Source organism: Cupressus sempervirens, chromosome 1 (genome assembly GCF_028749045.1).
Source record: "Cupressus sempervirens isolate cs-2001-9-10 chromosome 1, ASM2874904v1, whole genome shotgun sequence".
Classification (NCBI taxonomy): domain Eukaryota; kingdom Viridiplantae; phylum Streptophyta; class Pinopsida; order Cupressales; family Cupressaceae; genus Cupressus; species Cupressus sempervirens.
Window position 1 is genome coordinate 470,423,074 of NC_143118.1, and position 24,570 is coordinate 470,447,643.

Sequence of the window (24,570 nt, forward strand, 5' to 3'; positions counted from 1 at the left end):
AGCAACTCTTTGAAACTAACCTGCTACAAATAGTAAGTCCCCAACTGGAAGCTTTGTTAATGTCACCACAGCTCCATACTGCTAGCAAATTGTCCAGGTGCCCTGCTAAAGATAGACACTCCGACATAAGTGTACCAATCTGACTTCAACAAAGAGCAATCCTGAACATCTCTTCCCCCTGGAGTGGAAATTGGCCTCCAACATTGCCAACTAGATCATCTGAACAACTCCATTAGCTTGTCTGGGTTAGGAAATAGGCTAATCCTCTTAAAGTTGATGCTCGTGAAAATAGGGACATCACCTATACAACTGCCATTAATATTTTTGACAGGTCATACAACAGTGCAAGGATATCTGGCCTATTTTGAAACCTATGTACGAAACACAGAAACCTAGAGTGCATTCATTTACATCATTGTTTTTGGCCACAGTGCGTACAAGACTTCCCCATCACTAAAACCAATAGAGAAAATGATTAAATTTGATCGATGAAGTTCATTTTATAGAGGGGACGGAGCAGTCACTTAAAGGGCAAGATTGACTTCTTTCATACATTGCATCTTGGGTCAATTCCTGACCTGTTTAATAAACAAGGAGAGATGAAAACTCTTGAGAATTTGAGAGAGGAGTTTGATATGTGCGTGCCTCTAATTTTGCTAACAATTGATGATGGCAAAAAATTGAAATGCCCACCTATCGTGCTGCCTTGGATGGAATTGTTGCAATTGATATTGGATATGCAAAGTTAGTAATGGATACAAGGGCATCATATTGGACAGCAAGTGCAGAGAAAGTCCAATCTGAGTGCAGTGGTTACAAGGATATCAGTGGCTGTTAGAAATTTCAATTATGTAGTGGCAATAGAAGTATTGTACTCCTCAGGAGTAGAGACAATTACGGGCACACCAAGACAGGAGAGTAAAGATTACAACTTCATTTCAGTGATCTAAATCAGGACCTTGGCAGATCCAGGGTATGATCATATGTACCTTACAGTTATCAAATGAAGTTGAATGTATTTGATTTGTGAATCAGTCAGACATCAGATTTCACTTTTTGAGGATAAATTTGAGAGAATCAAGTTGTAGGGAAACTGTGTTTGATTTAACTTGAGATTTGGCCTTGTTTTGGTGGTTCAGTTTATTCCTATTGATTTGTGATCCGGGGTCGTAGAGTGATGAAAGATATTGGGATAATTTGCTGATGGGATGAAGATAGCAGTTAAGCAGGGATGAAATGCAGATTATGGAAACGATAAATCAAACTGACTTGAACCAATGTTTCTTTCTAAGTCTATTGTAACTATAGACCAACTTAAGCCTTAGGAGTTTAACAATCCAATCTTGCCAAAGCTATAAACAAAATTACAAAATCAAATTTCTATGCTAATTAACGTAAATCTAAAACCATGAGTCTATATAATGGGAGCACACTTCAATTAATTGAATTTGTAACTGAAATTTCACACTCAAACTTTGCTGGTGAGAACGTTCCCAAATGATAATAGATATATGCAAAATTCTATTCAAATCACATTATCTAATTACACATTGATCCACTCTTTCATTTAGCTATGCTAAAAAGGACCCTTAATTCCCTTGAAAGATGTTATTGAACAATATTAAAGGAAAAAGGACATCAGCTGTAAAGATCACAGAACAAAGCGAACAGGAAGTGGTTTGTGATAGGAAGTCTATGCGGCTATGAAGAGAATGGGGAGTTGTGACAGGAAGTTTGTAGTTCTGTAGTGAAAAATGAGAGATTGTGCAAGAGGTTTACTGATCTGGAACAGGGCATATGAATTTATAACAGAAGGTGTAATTATGTAATAGGAAACAATGAACTATAACAAAATATGAATGAGTACAATCATAGTTGGAAAACTCGCTAAATGCAAAAACTCGCCAAGCCCCCCAAAAGTTTAATTGGGAAAACTCGGCGATTTAAAAAAAAAACTCGGAAAAAACTCGGGAACCTAAAAAACCGCTGAAATTTAATTAAAAATACATTTATTTTGCAAAATTTAATGAGAAGATGCATCTAATAAGTTAATTAAAGACAATACAAAAGAAAGAAACAAAGTTTAGATATATATAAATGCATAATGCGTACAAAATTGCATTCTCATGCAGAATGCTCATGGTAGGAAGCAAAATAGTAAATTACTAAATAGTTTCAATCTGTCAAACTAGAAGTAAATACTAAAAGTCTAAATACATCAATACAATGTCAATCACATCTTCCTCTTTCCACTTGCACTAGCAGGAAAGCGAGGGGGTCTAGTCCTAGAAGAAGTGCCCCGCACTGGGATAGGGCGTGAGCTGTGTGACTGTGAACTCTGTGGCTGTGCCCCCTCGCTCGACGTCCCTATTGACTGGCTCGGCATCCTAGAAGAGGATGCATCTCCTCCTAATGGTAATGCCTGATCCTCACCTGAATCATCATCATCCTCGTCCTCATCCTCAATGTCATCCATAGTGAACTAAAAATCAGTGTTAGCCTCCCCCTCCATGGCCTGCCTCTCCAAATCAGCGATCTCATATGGTGTAAACAATGGACTTGGCCCCTGTGCTGTCCAAACAGAATAAGGATCTATCTCATCTAGATCAAGCGGACCAGGTAGTTTTAAGAGTTGTGCCCTTTTTATGCGCAACTTAAGATTATAGTGCACATAAACAAGGTCATTAAGCCGTTTTTGAGTCATTCTGTTTCTTTTCTTTGTATGGATGGACTCAAATAAGCTCCAATTGCGCTCACAATGGGATGAGCTACAAGGTTGGGATAGGACTCTGAGAGCAAATTTCCTTAAATTGGGGGTATTGCCACCCCAACTTGCCCACCAAGCATCTGCAAAACAAAATTAAAAAAGTTATAAAGCAATAAAAAAAAAAATCAGAAGCACAACTTATCAATTAGCAAAAGTTTTAAAGTTTGACGCTTTACTTGGTGCTTGAGTAGATCTTGCTCTCTTTGCTAGCATAGAAGAGAACAAAGGACCCCTTGATTCCACATAGATTTGTTGTTCGGTCACAATAAGGTCTCTCTCCTCTTCACTTGATATCATTCTCTCAATGCATTTAGAGAGACCTTCCATCACCTCTCCATTAGGATTTGAGTAGGAATCATCAGCCCTAAAACAAATAGAAAATGATATCAAGTCTTACTACACAACCTTAAAAAGTAAAGTAAAATAAAGACTTATTAAAATCCCAACTTCAAGGATAATCAATTATCGTAGTACCTGAATTTGGGATTGAGGAAGTAGCCTGCTGCATGAATAGGTTGGTGGAGCATATTGTTCCACCTCCTATCAATTATTTCCCAAATGGGGTCAAATTTGAGACTGTCCTTGTGATAGTAACTTCTGACAGCCTCTTTCGCCCTATCCATGGCCTTATAAAGACCTTCCATTGGGGATTGCTGCCCATCACATGTGCGCAAGACTAGAACTAGGGGCAGAGACATCTACATTCGAAATTTGAAAAATACAAATTAGTTAATAACATAGTAAGTTATGAATTGATAATGAAACTTGAATAAACTAAAAATATAATGAAGTTACCTCCACAATCTCCTTAGCTTTTGCAAAAAAACTATCATCAAAGATTATTTGTGCCACAGCCTCTCCTTCGGGCTTCTTTGAGTAAGGTGAAGCAACCCAATCAGCACACACAAACATTTGCTTCAAAGCCAATATGTGGTCAAGAATACTTTGCAACGTCAAAAAGACCGTTGCAAACTTTGTCATAGCAGGTCTCATCAAATCTTTGCCTTTAGTGGCTTTTCTCATCAAACTGAGAACCCATGGGTGATTATAGATATATTTCGTGACTCGCCTAGCATCTTCCACAACTGGACTCACCCAATCAAGTTTTCCTATGTCCTCCAAAAGAAGGTCAAGGACATGTGCTGCACAAGGTGACCAAAAAAGTGTGGGATGCCTCTCTTGGAGGATTCTACCTAAAAGATTAGTAAAAAATCAATAATCAGTAACAAACTTTCCATATTTAGTATTTACAAATTACATCAAATCTAAATTGAATAATACCATAGCATTACATTCATGATTCATATTGATTCAAATATAAAAAATTAAATCTACCTGTTGCCACATATGCTGCTGCATTATCTGTGATTATTTGCACCACATTCTCTATTCCCACCTCCATGACAACATTCTCCAACATTAAAGCCAATGTGGCTGCATTTTTCACTTTGTTGGAGGCATTGACAGATTTCCAAAACACCACATCATCTTTGCAAACAATCAAGAAGTTAATAATGGTTCTACTTCTTCCATCTGTCCACCCATCAGATAAAATGGTGCAGCCATACTTCGTCCACTCTTTCTTTTGGTCTTCTATCAACAATGTTGCCCTACCAACCGCTTTGTCAAGCAACCTACAAAATTTGGGTGTAATATTAAATAAAGTGTAAGTGTTAGTAAAAAATTAGGAAATAAGTTATAACAATTAAGATTTAAAATATAACAATGAACTAAAGTGAATCACAATTATTTACAATTACTAAATAGTAAAATACTAACCTTCCACTCATATCCTTATGATTAGGCAGCTTGTACCCTTTGCCTGATATTGTCATTGCATTCACCATATTGACCCAATAGGGACTATCAGCGACATTCATTGAGATATTGTTGAAAAACCAAAAATCAGCTGCTGCAATATCAGTTTGCTCATGCACCTCCTTAAACCATGTAGTGCCCTCTAATGATGGCTGTGCTCCAGGTGTGTTCCTGGGCACAAAATAACCACCTATCCCTAATGGGGATCCGGATGGTGATGATGAAGAAGTAGGAGATGTAGAAGAAGTGGAACTGGTAAAAGAGAAATTTTGTTTGGGATCCGTGGGCCACGAAGAGATCTTGGTATGTTCTCAAGTGCTTCTTCTTCCTCTTGCATATCAAAAGGAGCTCTTTCAAATTCAGCTATGGCTGCCCTCATAGCTAATTTTGCCCTCTCCCTATTCAATTTTTTCTCTTCAGCAGCTACAAGTAGGGCATTGATGAATCTTTTTTCTTCATCAGTTACCTTGAGACAAGGATTTGAGTCATGTTTCTTTATGCCTGCAAGGTGATATTTGAGGCGGTTTATGCCTCTAGAAATAATTCTCTCACAGGGAATGCATATCATCTTCCCAATATCATTTGGACTTGGAGCTTCATAGGCATACGACCATGCCTTATCTCTTGCATTTTTAGGCCGAGTGCTTATATATCCAGATGGGCATGGTGTTTGTGGCCACTCTTCTTGCGGGTTTGTCATTTTTTTAATGGTTGACCGCTGCCCTACACATAAATATATAGAAAAATGAATAAACAAAATTAGAACTTAGAAGCTAGGGTTTCAAATGATTCAAACTTCAAACTTCAACCATATCCTTAGCAAACAACAAACTTCAACCATATCCTTAGAAGTTAGGGTTTCAAATGATTCAAAATGATTTTAAATGATTTGAAAACATTTGCAAACAACAACAAAAACAAAAGAACATTCGTTATAAAACTATAAAAAGTTTTCAAACTATGATAAGATGAACATACCTGAAAAGAAATTTGTCTTCTAAAATTGGTTAGAATCCTCTACAATCCACTCAAATTCGCCTTGAATCACTTGCAATCAGCCAAGAATGCCTCCAAACCTTCTTCTCTTTACTCCTCAAGGCTCTAAACAATGTAAATACAAGAATGAGAAAAAACACTCATTGCCGCTTTAATCCGTCACAAGCCCCGGGCAAAAATTCCACTAGTAAATCGTGAGTTTTTCATAAAAACTCGCTGAGTTTTTGCCAATTACTCACTGAATACTCGGCAAGTTTTTACCAGACTGCCGAGTTTTTAAATCGGCGAGTTAACTGGTGAAAAACTCGCCGAGCTAGGAAACTCGGCGAGTTTTTAAAACTTGTCGAGTACTTGGCGAGTTTTCCATCTATGAGTACAATAGTGGATTTAAACAAAACAAAGTCTGAAGTCCAGGTACACAATAATTAAAACACTTGAGGAGTGTTCTGCTTTTAAGTTACAAAATAATAAATCTTCACAGAACTCTTGTTCTGATTAGCAGAAAACCATTTACTGTTCAGAATCAATTATTTTCACACTGAGCACAAATTATTTAGAAACACACATTCAAAGCGAAATCACACAACATAAACTCAAAGTAATTAAAACAATCTCACCCGGGTTCTGGGAGGGGGCCCTTCCTTTGGTTCTCGGGGTGAGTGGAAACTGAAACAACTACGCTACTTCAGGTATGCATGAACACTTGCATTCATGGGAGAAATAATAAATTGATCTGTCTTAATACTGCATATCTATATGATCTTGTCTTTAAGTCACAGACATGCGCGCGCGCGACACATGCACACACACACACACATAGACACACATGTGTGTGCATGCACACACGCACACGCACACGCGCACACACACACAACATAGAACCAATTTTACCCAATCAATGCTAATCTTGGCGAGTTTTGGCCGTAGGCCACAAATTATAATCGGAAACCATGTTTGGTATAAACAAACTAAACTACAGCCTTAAAGATTAAACCAATTTTACTAATGAGACAAAAATCAAGATCAACAACAATCCTATGCCATCTGTATCTTTCAATCATCCTTCCCTGTAGCCTCCTTATGACAGTTTCCTGCAGCAATTAACATAATTTATAATATGAAACCCCAAAACACTAGGAAGAATATTTTTTCCAATTTAATAATAAATCAAACATTTTTCTTGCATTCCGACTGATGATTGGCAACTTAGGAACACAAGATGTATGGCAAATAAAAGATATATTATCATAACATAGACATGTTGAACCCCTAATACAAGTCACCATGAAGGGATCACATCTTCTGAACAAGCAGAGTTCCCTCTTCGAGTCCAAATATCTTTCTTTCTTGTGCAAAGTAAAGATGCTGGTGGCATATTCCATCATTGTCTAAATTTTTGACTAGTTTAGAAATAATGCAAAGCTTGTTCCCTTGCTTTTGAATAAAAGGGAATTCAAGACCATTTGTACAGGTTTCAAAAATTTTGTACTAGGTGGGTAGAATACAAAATGTAAATGTTTTCTAGATGCAAATATTATTCAGTTCATGGAGTTGATACACAATATCATATTATTGTCTTCAATTTGTGTACTCAATTATATATGCATTCAATATATGAAGCATGTTTGAATTCGTCATTTCAGTGTGTGTGATCTTGTGATAATTGCTTTTCGTTTTCATTCAAGAAAATAATTTAAATACTTTAAGCAATTAATATTAACTATGAGTGTAGACTTAGGATTGGTAGGTATGATCTTATGGTTATTAGGGATAACTTTAGTGGTGAATATTCACCAAATGGCGAATTTCACTCATCGAGGACCTTGAGTTTGGTGAAAAAATTTGCACGTTTAGGGTGGCTATGTCGCCCACACTTTATGAAAATTGGGTCCCATGCTTAGGCCAATCGCGAATAACGATACATAATTATTTTTATTTTGGTGATGACTTCGCCAATGTAATCTAATCTTTCCACACGATAAATTAAATATTTTCGCCTACAATTTCTAATGCATGTCTTATTCGATGGTCACATTTGCCAATCTGTGGTAAAAATTTAAGTTAGGTTATATGTAAAGGACATAGACTTGACAAGTGTCTATTATGGAGACTTTCCAAGAAACTTTTTATCCTTCTAATCTTGGCCCGAAATAGATTTTATTGTGGACAGGTGTCATTATTCCATAAATTTTCTCTAAAATTTGTTCTTTAACATTTTAGCCTGAAATGGGATTTATACTGTTGATTTAGGATCATCTAAGGGTTATTATATTTTGGATGATATAAAATTATGGTTTCTAGGTATTTGTACTTTTGGTCACGATTTTCTGAAATAATTAAAGATATGCCAGGGTTTTACAAGATTTTCATACGATGGAAAAAAAATTGCCAATGAAATTAATTTTTTGGCCTTAAAATAATGTTGGATTTGCCACAATTTTATATATTTTTCCAAAGGGGGGTTTCTAATGTCAAGCATATCTAAGTTGAATCCATCCGATTGATTTAAATTTGTTAATGAGTATCTCCTTTTTTCATCCAATTTTGTAGACCTAGGATAAGCATCAATCTGTTTGATGGCCCTTTACTATTTGAGAATAAGTCAATAATCAAAATCTTGTAAGATTTCTGTCGTAGGAGTAGAATTAGTTTAGAATTTATTCCAAATTGCTTAATGAATATGAATAACCAAGAGTGTTGCCAAATTCAATGGTTTTCAATCTTTGCTTGGTATATTTTCATTGATAGTTATCTGCTTAACGTTTAGCATGTGTTGCGAATTGTATCAGATCTTTGAATATTGTTAGGTACACCTGCCTTGGTTTAGCAGAGCTTGAAGTGTAGGGGAATTCAACCTCATTTTAATTCTTGTTCATTGGCCACTGATACTAGAAGTCTGTTGCTAGAAATTGGCAAATTCTTAGGAGCTCTTTGGAGGATCCAACACCTTGTGTATTATGTGTATGATTCATGCATCGCTTGTATACATGTGTCTATGATTCACACCTCATGTGTATACATGTGTGAAATTTATGTCTTGAGTATATTCATATGTATACTCAATATATGTTTGCTTGCTTTTTGGGTGACATGAATCCATATCTTATGTTTTCACAGTGTTGTATGTGTGATTCATTTTCAAATATATTCACTTTCCTCCTGGATATCCTTTGAAGTACAATGCAGGGCCATACACCAAAGTGTTAAATCTGCTCTCTTAAATATTGTTGTCTAACAATAATCTAATTATGAGCTTACCATCGATAATTCACTACATCATAATGCATTGCCCATACAAAACTCTTCCATGTAGGACATTAAAATGAAAATTGAGGGTGGGCTTAAAATTAGAGCTATGGATCAGATATCTATTACAAGTCATGATCAAGAGTAAAAACAAAGTGGTTATACAACCCGTAAGTTATTCATTGACTTCGGCAGAGTCAAATACATAAGAAGCTTCATCTTATAATTCTAATACAACAAAGGGGTAGTATTAAAATAATCAAGAAGCCAACCATTAGCATATTTTACTAGATAAGCTGCACATGAGATGTCAGAGCATTAGTGGGCTACACCCCGATTGGACTGAAAGGGCAGTGCCCTTTGTGGTGGTTTGTGGGCAATGCCCCCAGTGGGGTAGAGGGCAGCAAGAATTACCACCAATGAAAAATTACATTATTCTACGAGTTTGGATTTTTAATACAAAACTTGTGCTTTTTTGCAATTACTCGTGAGTTTTATATGAAAAGATTGCAGCAAAATTTTGAAGTACTCGTTGGCAAGTTTTTGGGTGGGCAACTCACCTCGCATTTTGACTCAGGAGTACTTGTAAGTTTTTCATCAATGGTTCTAAGGAATAAATTTTCAATACCAAAATTTTATGTTTTTGCAAAGAGTTGTGATATAATCAGGGGAAAATTGGGTTAGGGCTTTTATTTAAAAGATGAAGATAAGGGTTAGGACTACAGTTTTCAAAACAATTGCATTAGCAAAAACCATGGAAAAAATGGGAAAAAAGAGTGATCTGGAGATTCAACGGCAGGTGGAATTCTCAGTGATAGCATTGGTTAAAGGTTGTGAGATGACGGGCAATTTAATGATAAAATCAGGTTCTTTGTAGTAATATTGGCTACGATTGGCTTCTGGAAGTCTTCTGCTTCAGGTTTCTGTATTCAGTTCTGGTAAGTTCAGATCTGCATAGGCTGAATCCAGAGGCCTGAGACTGACATTTGGTGAACCCAAGTGAAACCCAGGCCACAACCTAGTCCAGAGCAGATTTTGTGGTTTGCCCATTGTTCCAGTTGCTAACTGTTATGTAGAATAAATTTGTTGTTTATACGAAATAATTTTAATGCTTGAGTTCTAAAATTCATTTAAACATGATATTTTATGTTCCGACAGTCCAACAAGAGAAAATTATTGATAGTTTGATTGCCATTTGTTTTTAAAAATTGTATTTTTAAAAATTTCTGATATTGGTTTGTTGAATTTTTCCTGATAAGCTAGGAGCCAAGTTCTATGTTTATATCCCACTTAGTGGTTAAATGGTTTGTCTGTTAGCTGCTTTGAAAGTAAACTAACAGTGGCTTTTGCAGGCTAGAGCAGGTATAGATTATGAGTCATCATATGGAAAGGCCCGTCCAAATGATACAATATTGAAGCTTCAAAGAACGACACCCTATTACAAAAGAAACAGAGCTCATGTTTGTAGTTTCTATGTTCGTGGCGAGTGTACACGAGGTGCTGAATGCCCTTATCGACATGAGATGCCTGTTACAGGGGAGCTTTCTCACCAGAATATTAAGGATCGATATTATGGGTATGTGCTTTTGTGCGTTCAAGTAAGGTCCATTATGCACTGGGCAGTGATTCTGATGCTGTGCCATCTGTAGGCCTCAAGGATTTAGTTTCTCTAGATGCTTTTGTAAATTGTAAAGAAAATTTCGTTTTACAAAAATATTCATACAACTCAGAAAATGGAGGTAGACTTGTGGCGTTGGATGCCACACCATGGTGCACAGAAGAGCTCAGACAATAATTCCAAATAAAAAATTAGTACAATGTTGGTAGGTCTGAATCCTTAGTTACAAGGAAGTGGTTGCCAAAAAACTAATTTAGAGGTTAGTAGAGTTCCAGGAATGTCTACATCATTGTTCATTTGGTTCAACCATTGCTTACAGCAACTTATACTTTGTTACATCTTCACCATGACTCTGACCTGCAGCTATTTATCTTTCTCCTCTACTGTGAGAAATAGTTAAAGAGATTTGAAATCGTTTTGTCTGGTTTGTCTAGAAGATTTTATATTTTTTAGTTATGCTTCTATTCCTGGCTCTGTCCTTCTATCTCTATGTCCTGAATTGTGTACTTTTCATTGGGCGAATTAAGCTTCTGGTGGTTCATTTATATGTAAACTTATTGGTATATTCTTGTATTTACACCATGCAAATGTTGAGTCTAGTTGCTATTTAGAGTTAGACAAGCTGCATGAGCTTCTTATTCATCAGAAATAAATGCATTTTGTGATTTCAGTGTAAATGAACTCAAACAGAGAGAATATGCAGAGTTTATAAAGGTATATTACAATATTTCCTATGTACAACCGAATATGCATGTGGGTATTTGTTGGAAAAATTTGATGACTATATCTGAAGAGGGTTTTGACTTTATATGCTACCCAAAGTTACTCCTGGAATTCTTGCTTTGCCATAAGCCCTGTTATCCAAAGGCTACTAACTAATTTTATAGATGATTGGAATGTGATAGGAGGCTAGGCCATAATTAATCATTTTTGTAATTTTGGTCAGCATTACCTACTAACTAATGTACTTGACTCGTTAATGTCATTATTATCTTTCACTATTTTATCATCCTAAAAAGTTAGCACCCATGATTGGATTCTTAGCACCAACATCTTCCCTATCTTCCAGTTTTCTCATTCAAATTTTGGTGTGCTTAACTAGAAACAAAACACTCAAGGCATTTTGTTCCTTGAGGAATGAGCTCAAATTTGAACTAGAGCCCTGTTATGGTGTTTCAGTGGGAAATTAGATCTCATGGTTGGCCTGACTTAATTTTGAGTCCCAAAAGTGTGATGAGGTATACAAACCAGTGTTCCGGGACTCTGCGAGTCTGAGGCAGAGGCGGCCTTTCCGAGGCAAATGGCCTTTGGACTCTAACTCGGCCGAGTCCTAGCAGAGTCCAATTTTAGAGATTTCTGGTAGATGTTTTTTTTTTAGTGTATATTAATTCTGAAAATGATGTTGTGGTATGTCAGGAATTTATCACGGATTGAATCTTAAATCTTAAATCTTCAACTTTATATTATGTTATTCAGGCTTTTTCCTTAAGAAATTCGCTGTTATACTTATGTGCTCTATGCAAAATCATGTATGAGTGTTAAGTAGCTTCTATTTATCTCAATTATTGTGTATTTGATGTTAATTGACTAAATGATGCATGAAAAAATCGTTAAATTCTTAAAAATCTTTGAATTTCATGGGTTTGTCGATTTTTCGAGTCCTAAGTCCGAGTCCAAGTCGGATTTTGACTTTCCGAGTCAAAGGCAAGTCTGAGTCCCGTAACTATGATACAAATACCCTATGTAACAACCCCTTTTCCCGGGCCTTAGCTAACAACTAGCATATAATTGAAAAAACAATTACTACTTAATATACATGAGCATGAAAAGACAGTTATAACAGTTATTTTACATATGAAAGAGATTAATAGTTACAATTAGTTTAATTGAAACATCATAACAAACAATTGAAGGAGTATTCAATCAGAACGAGTGGTTAAACATTGATAATAAATTTAAATAATCAAGATTTGCATCATGTAATTATATTTCCATGTCTATGAACATATTGCTATTTAAAATTTAGTTTGATCCATAAAACTGATTAATAATCCTGATTTCAATTACGGCATGATCAAACAAAAGTAAGTTGAGGATTTTAAGTTTGCAATACCTGAATTCTAAAAACCGGAATCTGTCTAGAGCAACATTTGCAAAACTCAAGTTAGTCCAGATATATTGCTTAGAGGACAAAAAGTTATACCACTGGATCATAATAACCAATTCTATTTAGGGTATTGAAACCAATGTATCAAGCGATTTTCCCATTGCCAATTATGTAAATAAAAGATATGTTCATATTTATATTCACATGAATAAAGGACAGTTATAACAACCATTAAGTAAGCCTATCTTATGCATGCAGTTACATTTCAGGTTCATTTAAACTAATTTCCTAATACATTGAAAGGAAAAACCGATTTCTAAGCATTGAAGGGAATAACTGAATAAATGATATTAACCATCTAACATATCTTCAACTTGAAACTCCAAATTCATAAAAGTGAAATATTTGTTACCCGAAGTTATTGAATGCAGATGATATCTTTGATTTGTGCAAATCTTGGCATCTGGTGGAGATGAGAAGCGTTGTCAGGGGCTCAACCTCCCAACCGCGGACCCTTAAGTATCCCCACACAATCTCAACCAAGAAAGGCCCGCCCTATTCGAGAATAGACATGAGACACGTTGTCTAGCCACTGAGCATCTTGATATTAGAGTATCAACCCACAGCTCAATTAGACAACAAGATCCAAACACTGAGTTACCACGAGCTGACTTAGTTATTTAGATGTGATTATTTGTTACCGTTTTATGTTTACTTTATCATGCAGGAGTATTTCCATTCTAATTTCTTACCTTTAATCTCGACCATGCTGGTCCTCATGATGGATTCCTGGGTGGTTCCATAAGTGGAATTTGATAATTGTTTATAAAATACTGCCATCTCAATTATGCCCCAATCTGATCTATGGCATTACAGATGAAAATTATAATTCTTTCCAGATTTCTTCCAATATTTAACTGGTACTGCACTCATGTCAGAGGTATATTGGCAATATCTCTGTACAAGTTGGCACTCCTTGGCAGAGATTAATTGATTTAAAATAAGACACATTCATCCTTGAAAATGCCATTATGGGAATAGCCTTTCAATCAACATGATGGTACTTTCTTATACTGATGCAGAGAAAAGTAAAAGAGGATATACACTGAGCTGTGATTCATTCCAATTTCCAAATTCAGAATGATAATGATGTTTTCCTTTGATGGATTGAATCTGATAAATCTATTACTAGAATTCTGAATATGCACAGAGAAAAACAAAGTATAATTCATGATCTGTAAATCGTGAGGTTTGAGCTTGGAAAACATTATGGAAATATTGTTGATGACAAAAATGTTCAGGTGATTACTAGAATGTTGTTATTGATGTCAAACTCATGCCTTGATAAATATATTCAAAAGAAAATGCATGACTGGAGATAATGGCTATTAATACAAAAGTATGACAACTTAATGATGCAAGTAATGTACAACATCAAATGTGCAGGGCAGTGATAATAGTTCACAAAGAATTTATGAAGGAATGCATGCACAACATTAGCAGTCCGTTAATGACAATGGTTTGAAAAATAGTGAAGTGGGATCATGAAAATCACGCACAGCAAACAGATTATATATAGAAAGTAGAAATTAAAAGCTACTGTTTTGAAGATGGAATCCACATTATACACATCAGCGACAAATAGTAAGCAGCTATTGGTCACATATCTCTCTTCATAACTAAGATATTGTCCTAATAACATAGTGTCTCTTAACTGCTCTTCCCTTCATAGTGAGAACTATGTGAAAAGAACACAAGCAAGGTTACCAGCACGATATGAGATGAAAGAAACCGAGATAAAGGAGAATGATCAAGTGAATCACTAATAATCGATAAAAATATGTATGCACAGCCAGCATGGAAAGCATCTGCATATGAATACAGCTGACACAGACCACAAGGACATGCAACTCAAAAGTATCAATAGCAATCTAAATGCATGCAAATGCTGTCTGTAAAATTAACACAAACAGAACTGAAAGAGTATCCAAGTCAGCCATACAAGTCCACATATGGTAGTATAGAGAACAAATTTAAACACACAATCGATGAAATAAATGGAGAAGCGACAGAGATTGAGGCCCGATAAAATCATGAACAAGAAAATAAATTATTATACAATGGAAGTCGTAAATGATGCCATCAGGAGTTGAACCGGTATCATAGGTCAAGCTTGGCTTAGAGATAGGTGCCTAGGTAGTGGTCCAATCATAATATGAGACAAAGATGCCTCGACACTCTCCATGAGAGAAGAATACTATTCCATTGAAGAGAATACAACGCTAACACAAGGCTGCCACTCTACAACGCTATCAATCCACAATAGCGAGCAAGTCGAGGTATCCCCAGCAGTAGGAGTCTCATTTATTATAAGTAGTTCCAAGCTCGGTTAGAAAAAGAACAAGAAGGTGGTGGTGGAGGAGTTGTAGAGATCAAAGAGCCATCAAACATTTGGCATAAGTTGACGCAAGGGAAGAGGGAAGAACTAGGGCTAAAGGAGTTGTAGAGATCAAAGAGCCATCAAACATGTGGCATAAGTTGACGCAAGGGAAGAGGGAAGAACTAGGGCCAAAGGCACATCCAACTATCCAATAAACAAACATCAAGGAACAACACCAAGGAGGGAGAGAACAAAATTCTTTATTGATTCATGAAATGTCATCATACATGCCTAGCTGTAAGGCCTTCTGGGTTACGGCCAGATACAAAATACAACTTCTCAAACCACGATCCAACTTTAAATTCGCATTTCCAGAAACATATACCTTCCTTCTCCCACTCTCTCAATCTCTCTAATCCCCAAATCTGCTCTAACTCTAAGCCTAAACACCCTATTTATACTTGCCAGAACGACTTACAAAACATTCTAGAACATAGAGAAGCCACAAGTCGCCTTACATCCAATATTAACTACCTATACCAAAATTAAATGCAAACAAGGTCGGCCCAAACTGGAATCAGACACAGATAACTCGACAAACGAAGACTTCACAAATACTGGCACTCGGCATCTGAATGAACACTCGGCAACCAAACGAACTTGTCATCCAAAGGGATTGCTTGACACCAACTATGAACTGGGCATTCTTGAATGCATGGTAACCACAGAATCACTCGACAACCAAAGGCATCACTTAACAACCAAAGGAATCACTCGGTAGCAACTAAGAACTTGACATCAACTAATGCTCGGCAATGCAAGACACTGCAACTCGGTAAAACTAGGAAAAATTGAAAACAAACAGGATAGTAGTGCAACCCAGGATGCTCCTGCATCAGACAACTAGGGTTGGAAGAAATGATTCTCCTGAATCATTGAGATGTCACAACTTGAGTCAAATTCAACTCAGATTGAGAAATCCATGAAGCATCTTGAATAGGTTTGTTCTTCCACTTCACCAAATATTCACAGTAATCTTTTCCTCTTGTGCTTTTGCCAACTTCTTTGATCCGATACCTTGTCAACTTCTTCAATTTGTTTCTTAGGATAATCTTCTAATATGGCAACTTCATCATTTGACTCATGATATTTATACAAATCAACAACATTGAATATAGGAGATATATCCATGTCATCAGGTAAGTCAACTTCATAAGCATTTACACTGAAAGACTTCTTCAAGATCTTACAAGGTCCAAACTTCTTCATCTTCAGCTTACTGCATGTTCCAACAGGAAATCTTCCTTTCTTCAAATGAACTATCACCTCATCACCAACTTGAAAATAAATGATATCTTCTAGACTTATCAACATTCTCCTTATACTTTTGATTACTTTTTTCCATCCTCAATGTCACTTCCTTATGCAAAGATCTCATAAAATCAGCAAATTCTTCCTCTGCAACACTTCTCTTTTCTTCACCAACAACATCCCTCAAATCTGATACTCCCCTAGGCTGCATTCCAGTAACAATCTCAAAAGGTGTCTTCCCTGTACTCCTATCACAAAACTATTGTATGCAAATTCAGCTTGTGCTAATACCATTTCCCAATTACTTGGCTTATTCCCAACTAAACATCTCAACAAATTACCCAAGCTTCTGTTCACAACCTCTGTTTGTCCATTTGTCTGTGGATAGAATGTAAAACTAAATTTCAACTCAATACCCATCTTCTTCCACAAAGTCTTCCAAAAATAACCAACAAACTTACTACTTACTATCTCTGTCAAAAATAATACTTCTTGGTAATCCATGCAATCTCACAACCTCTTTGAAGAAAAATTCAGCAACATGCTCAGCATCTGATGTCTTCTTACATGGTATAAAATGAGCCATCTTAGAAAATCTATCTAGTACAACAAATATAGAGTCGTACCCCTTCACTGTCTTAGGTAATCCAAGAACAAAATTCATACTGATGTCACTCCAAGGTTTCTGAGGAACACTAATATGTGTATACAAACCAGTATTTTGACTTTCTCCTTTTGCAACTTGACAAACTCCACAACTCTTTACAAATTTATGAGTGTCCTCATACAGTTGTGGCCAATAATACTTCTCCTTCAGCAAACTCAATGTCTTATCAATTCCAAAATGTCCAGCCAATCCACCACTATGCATTTCCTTAATCAAATTGACTCTCATAAAACTTCTAGGAATACACAACTGAATACTTTTGAACAACATACCTTCTTGAATGGAATACTCATCATACTTATGTGATTTGTCAGATTTGGTGCTTTGCACTCTCTCCACGCCTTGGAAAAATCAAGATCAGCATCATATAACTCTTTCATTTTATCAAAACCAAGAATTTCAACTTTCATTTCAGTCAACAAAGAATGTCTTCTACTCAATGCATCAGCAACTCTGTTAGTAACTCCACTCTTATGCTTAATCACAAATGTAAAACCCTGTAAGTACTCAACCCACTTCATATGCCTGTTATTCAATTTATGTTGACTTCCCAAGTATTGTAAAGCTTTATGATCAGTATACAACACAAACTCCTTAAGAATCAAATAATGTCTCCACTTTTTCAATGCTTTGACAATAGTATAAAATTTTTGATCATGCACATAATACTTCCTTTTAGCATCATTCAACTTCTCATTGAAGAAAGCAACAGGTTTACTTTCTTGACTTAATACAACTCCTATTGCATTACCACTTGCATCACATTCAACTTGAAATACTTTGTTGAAATTAGGTAAAACCAATACAGGTAACTCAACAACTTTTTGTTTCAATGTATCAAAACTCTTATCAACTCCATGTGTCCACTTGAATTCCTTCTTATCTCCTCTCATTGTCTCAGTCATAGCATTACAAACAAAACTGAAATTTCTTATGAACTTTTTGTAGAAACTAGCCAAACCATGAAAAGATCTTATCTCACCCACATTCTCAGGTGTATGCCACTCCAAAATTACTTTAACCTTCTCTGGATCCATTCTCAAACCATCAGCCAAAATCACAAATCCCAAATATATAATCTCCTCTTGCATAAAAGAACACCTTTTCAGATTAATCAACAACTTCTCCTCTTTCAACCTTTGTAATACTTGTCTAATATGGTCAAGATGTTCTTCCTTGGTCTTACTGAATATCATAATGTCCTCCAAATAAACAATCACAACTTATCCAAGAATCTTTTTAGAACTTCATTCATCAACCTCATAAAAGTACTAGGTGTAGTGGTTAAACCAAAATGCATAACCAACCATTCTTACAAACCATCTTTTCTCTTGGAAGTAGTCTTCCATTCATCACCTTCTCTGATTTTGATCTGATGATAGCCACTCTTCAAATCAATCTTGGTAAAATACTTTTCTCCACTCAAATAATCCATTATGTCATCCATCCTTGGTATAGGAAACTTGTATTTCACTGTGATCTTGTTAATAGCTCTGGAATTAGTACACATTCTCCATTCTCCATTCTTTTTAGGTGCTAATATAGTGGGTAAAACACATGGACTCAAACTTTTCTGATTAAGTCTTTTTGCAACAACTCATGCACTTGTTTGTTAAGTTCCTCATTCTCTGTAGGTGTCAATCTATATGGTGCTTTTTTCGGGAAACTAGCTCCAGGAATTAGATCCATACAATGACTTATACTTCTTACTGACGGTAAACCATTAGGAATATCCTCAGCAACAATCTCCTTATACTCATTCAGAAATTTTGCAAATTCTTCTGGTACTTGGTTACCACTATCTACTGTCACTCGGTCATTACTAGCTTTTGCTGCTCAATTATTACTACCAACACTCGGTCCTCTAGGAACTATAGCAAAACAAACCTAATTCTTCTTTACTCCCTTTTCAAATTGTTTTTCAGTAACCATGCAAACTTTTATTGTAGTATAACTAACCTCATCTGGACTTTCAATCAAAGGCAACAATATTTGTTTCTTCCCAATTTACCCAAAGGGTATATTGTTTCAATCTTCCATCATGTATACCATATGTATCATATTGCCAAGGTCTACCCAACAAAATATGACAACAATCCATAGGCATAATATCATACAGAACTTGTCCAAATAATGTCCAATCTTAAACTTTACTACACATTGCTCACTTACAATATCTTATGCTCATCTTTGATCCAAGATACATGATAGGGTTTAGGATGCTTCAGTCTCTACAACTGCAACTTGGTAACCAGCTCTTCTGATGCCAAATTTGTAGAACTTCCACTGTCAATGATCACCTTGCAACATTTTCTAGCCATCTTGCATTTGGTCTTGAAAAAACTTCTTAAAACAGGTTCCTCATCACTTCCCTTATTACATAAGGTTCTTCTCACCATCAGATTTTCACCAGCCTCAGGTCCACTTGGTGAACCCTCAATGTCTCCTTGAATCACAACGTTTTCTGTTACTTTGCCCACTTTCAAAGGATCTACATTCAGAGGATCTATGCCCTTCTTTACCACATCTGAAACAATTACCATGGGAGCCACCTCTAGGATAAGAATGATCTCTTCCTCGGTAAGATCCAGTACCTCCTCGGTAAGAACTAACCTTTCCACTCGGTCTTGTCTTTGTCATCATTCTTCTATTCAGATTTGCCCTTATCTTGCACATAATTGTCAAATCTGCTACCTTCTCCATAAGATCTACCTCTGCCTCTTTGGAATCTAGCACCTCTGCCTCTTTGTCTTTGTTCATGCTTCTTTGTCAAGATCTCCTTAGCATATTGGTATGTTTCTTCCACACTTTCCAACTTCACAAAACTTAATTTCATCTTGAATTCCAGATCTCAATCCATTTATGTACTTTGTAATTTTCTCAACATCATCATCCACATGTCCAGATCTGATGTCTAATCTATAGAATTCCTTGGTATACTCTTTTACAGTCAAGTCTTTTTGTCTCAAATTTTGCATCTTTCTGAACAAGCTAACTTGGTAATCAGCAGGAAGGTATTTGTTCTTTACCTTGTTCACCATCTTCGGCCAAGTTTTGATTTTCTCATTTCCTCTCTTTTGTCTATCAGTTTGCAAATGCTCCCACCACAGTGAGGCATGACCTTTCAACCTAGTAATTGCAATCTTCACCTCCTATTATCAGGAGTGTTTTCATACTCAAAGAACTTTTCCACACCTGTCATCCAATCTAGATAGCATTGGTGTCCAATTTCCCATCATAAGGAACAACTTCTACAACAGGCTTTGAATTTTCCATAGACAACACTCTCAGCAATCTTTCCTCATCTCGATCTTCTTTAGGTTTTGGATTAAGGTTTGGTGCTACTGCTTCATCATCACTTACATCAGCAAGGTGTGCTCCTCTCCTCTGGGTTGTCTCTACAGCATCTAATCTAGCTGCAACTTGTCTCAATTGATCCAAAACAACATTATTGGCATTTCCTCTACCACGAACCATCTTTACGAATTAGGTTCTTTTAAGATCGTAACCTTCTGCAAGTTATAGGTCAAATCCGTAGATCTGCCACCCTACAATCAAATCCGAAACAAGGTTCTACACGATCCAATCACCACAAGGATGAACCTCAAGCTTTGATACCCACCTGGCGCAAGGGAAGAGAGAAGAACTAGGGCCAAAGGCACACCCAGCTATCCAATCCACCTTGCAAGAGTTAACACAGCGGAAACAAATAACAAGGAACATCACCAAGGAGGGAGAGAACAAAATTCTTTATTGATTCATGAAAATATTATAATACATGCCCAGCTGTAAGGCCTTCTGGGTTACTATTAGATACAAAATACAACTTCCCAAACCACGATCCAGCTTTAAATTCGCATTTCCAGACACATATACCTTCCTTCTCCCACTCTTTCAATCTCTCAAATCCCCAAATCTGCCCTAAGTCTAAGCCTAAACACCCTATTTATACTTGCCAAAACGGCTTACAGAACATTCTAGAACATAAAGAAGCCACAAGTTGGTTTACATCCAATATTAACTACCTATGCCAAAATTAAATGCAAACAAGGTCAGCCCAAATTGGAACCAGACATAGATAACTCAACAAACAAAGACTTCACAAATACTGGCACTCGACATCTGAACGAACATTTGGCAACCACACAAACTCGACATCCAAAGGGATTACTCGGCACCAACTATGAACTCGGCATCCTCAAACGCTCGGTAACCACATAATCACTTGGCAACCAAAGGTATCACTCGACAACCAAAGGAATCACCCGATAGCAACTAAGAACTAGGCATCAACTAATGCTCGGCAATGCAAGACATTGCAGCTCGGCAAAACTAGGAAAAACTGAAAACATGCAGGATAGCAATGCAACTCAGGATGCTTCTGCATCATAAGTTCAAAGGGTCATCTCATTAATGTTTGATGGAAAGAAGAAGAAAATATAGAGGGGCCGCCTAAGGTAAATAAATAAGACTTTGGCCAAGGACGAAAGAAATAATAATATTGTCTTAATATATAACATCATGGTCTCTATAAATACCTATATAGGTATGTATATATGCACTTATGTAATCCTCCAACCATATATTTCTTACATATACGTCAAATATCAGGTAGGCGTATATGTTCTTATATATATAATTGGTTTACGTATATACACATTACATATATGTACGTGTATAGAAATTTAGGTATCATGGTGTTGATATGTTAGGAAATGCTTCAAACACCAGAAAGCTCCAACTAAATAACACAATTTATAAAGTTACTGACTTGTTCAATTTATTATTGACATATAATTTAATTGGTTAGCTCATGGTAGTCAAATGTACACTCTTGCCTGCCTAGCCGTTTAGCCTTAGCTATGGTGGTTTAGGGCTTGTACCTATTTTGTAATGATCTGGTCTTAATATGATCAAAATGAATTAAATCTTGACTTGAGATATTTTGTCAAACAGTTGGAATGTAATCTTGGTATTAAGCTTTGATACCACTGTAATATTTTGGCCCTTAATCTGACTAAAGAAATCAATTTTTGATCCTTGGAATTTAATCAAATATTTGGTGTGCAAACTGAATAATGAACTTGTTGATACTACTATTGTGATTTTTGCATCACATTTAGGTAAATAACCATTCCCCACATATTAACGCATCATTTCCAAATCAATTACAATAACAGTGATCTCAAAGAGAAGACTAAGTTGTATTGAATGTGTAGTCACAATATTAATAACAAATAATTTTTATTTCAGATATGCAAGAAGACTACAGGTATGGACTCAAGTATTTCTATTAAAGTGGAAGTAGTGTGCACACCCCTACTCAAGTTTGTAAATACAAAGAATGATAACTGAAACCTGGTTAGTCGTAGATAGTTGGAAGTCTGTGCTGTGGTCCACGACATGCCTCCAATGGCTACAGTTCTAGAACTGTCAACTCCCAAATACACCAACACTCATTGTGATTTATTGGTATCAGCTTTAGCGGAAAGTCTATAATTAGTGACCTCTCTGTAAGTGCAGATGCAGATGCTGTAACCAATATTGCGGCTACTAACATTGTCGTTCCTTATGCTCCTTGCGGATTATGATGTGTACACGTTGACTGTAATACGCATTGTTGGAGGTGACCTGACTTAGGAAATTCCTCTCAGCCAACTATATGCTTGCATCCCTACAAATAGATCACCTCTAAGCACAGATTCCACTTACGTATTGTCACAAAGATGTTAAGGAAGATACCTCTGCTATGCTGATGGATTATGAACGTCAAATCTGCCTGCCCAACTTTTGAACTTGTCATATACCAATGCTCGGCTTTAGGAATTATCAACTTCAACTGTTCGTACCTTTTTGATTGCCGTCAATCTTTAGAAAAACCTACTTTACTGATTTGTATCTTCTTTATTGATTTGTATCTGCTGTTGTTAACTCCAGTCTGGAAGCTTAAGGTGAGTTACTGGGTTTGTGTCCAGTCTCACTAAATTTTCTTAAGGGGTTTCGTCCTTAAGAAGTGTCCAGTCACAATAAGCAACCTTTTAGGATTTTTTTAATAACATATATTTGTTGTGTCCATCCCAATGTAGCTCCACGCTTTTATAACCTCGATATGAGGGAAGACACAAACAACTAGGCAATGTGGGATTAAAAGCCAATTTCGGCTTTTAGTCACTTAAGTAACTTTATAATTTTATAACATTAAAATATATAACTAAATCACTTGTCACTTGAACTTTAATCTCTTGAATTACTTTTCTGATTGCCATGTTGTTTGAAATATGAATCTCGCCTCATAATTCCCCATGTGACCAAATACACTTTCTAAAAATAGAAAGGGTCCATCTCTATTACCCCTTACTATACATAGTAAGTATGGCAAATGGAGTCCATATGACATCGAACGAAGGCCAAATCTATAAATTGTTGAAAGTTGGAGATGAATCATTCATCAGAAAACCCTCTAACCATCCTCATTAGCTTATGGGGGTCCAATATTAGGCTAATCCTTGAAATTTCGATGCTGGCAACTAATGGGGACATTACAGTCCTCCCTTCCCAAGATTGCTTGCCCTCAAGCAATCCAACAATAACAATGAAATCCAACCTCCACCTGGATCCAAAATGAAGTAGTATGTGACACCCCTATTAACATTGAACCAACTGCATACCACTAACATCATCAGTACTAACATCATAACCTGCAGTATAGCACTCAAAACTTGTGCTACTGATGTAAGAGTTAGAATATCACCAAAAGAATCCCCGACAAGAAATATCTTCATCCTAGTTCTCACCCATATAATATAAACTGCACTGGAATTCAGATCAACAACCCCTTGAAGAGACGTAGCTATAGGAGAACCATATGCACTCATGCCAACTGTATCAACCATAGGTGTAGCCACGTCAAAATCTGTGGACACAGGAACGTTACTAACTGCTGCAACACAAAATTGAATCTTAAGTGATGGTGAAAATTGAGCCCAACTCCACTCAGGTGAGTGATCAACATCAACCTCAAACAACGGATTGTCATAAGACAATGTTGCATCCATTTCAAACATAGGATTATTCAGATTATTCATGAAGTGAACATCAACACTTTGTTGATCGATAGTATAACATGACTCTAATACTACATTGCTCACCTCATCAACAATATTAAGTGTACTACCATTAGAGTTCACATATACAACCAATTGCATACTGCTAAACTCCTCATTGGATGGCTCAACCAATACATAAGTGGCTGCTGATATGATGGTATCCTCGCATGCTCCTACTCCCACTATCATTGCATCGCCATCAAATATATGCTCCGGGGAACTCATGCCAACAATTGCATCGTCTGACTTAACCTGACATAAATCCTCATCACATTCCACCTCAATTGTGCCCAACTCATGCAATGTCTTATAAGAAATGTCCCGCAAATTTAAAGCTGCAACTATATCATCACCTTCCGTTTCTAGAAAATGTGATATCGTGCTTTGCTCAAATCTCGGCTTTGAAATCAGTTGGGTCATCCATTTGTGATTTTGATTCATCTCATTCACTAGCACATCCAACTATTTCACAATACCGTGTATCTCAGGATCTCCCTCCATTAGTGGAAAGGTATGCCCTCTGTGGGTGTAATGAATACCAAACTTTTTGTCAC

The 24,570-nt window shown here is 36.4% G+C and overlaps 2 protein-coding genes across 7 annotated transcripts in view; one reads left to right on the top strand and one right to left on the bottom strand.

The window, feature by feature from the left end:
- The window catches only part of LOC149578329 (zinc finger CCCH domain-containing protein 40-like), a 91,321-nt gene that overhangs the window by 34,716 nt on the left and 32,035 nt on the right, over positions 1-24,570 (top strand). For all 6 annotated transcript variants that reach the window (XM_089828276.1, XM_089828283.1, XM_089828289.1 and 3 more), the window contains one exon: positions 10,180-10,403. In XM_089828276.1, coding sequence (XP_089684402.1) covers positions 10,180-10,403 — 224 coding nt within the window. The remainder of the gene's footprint in view (positions 1-10,179; positions 10,404-24,570) is intronic.
- LOC149578330 (uncharacterized) lies at positions 2,070-3,085 on the bottom strand. Its single transcript, XM_089800187.1, has 2 exons — positions 2,944-3,085; positions 2,070-2,847 (listed from the first exon to the last, which is right to left on the bottom strand). The coding sequence occupies exons 1-2, from the start codon at positions 3,062-3,064 to the stop codon at positions 2,483-2,485; spliced, it is 486 nt and encodes a 161-aa protein (XP_089656313.1). The 5' UTR covers positions 3,065-3,085; the 3' UTR covers positions 2,070-2,482.

Coding starts and splice junctions, on each gene's coding strand:
- LOC149578330 (XM_089800187.1), bottom strand. CDS start 3,064: ATGATATCAAGTGAAGAGGAGAGAGACCTTATTGTGACCGAACAACAA. Junction 2,848..2,943: donor AAGATCTACTCAAGCACCAA/GTAAAGCGTCAA, acceptor TTTGTTTTGCAG/ATGCTTGGTGGGCAAGTTGG.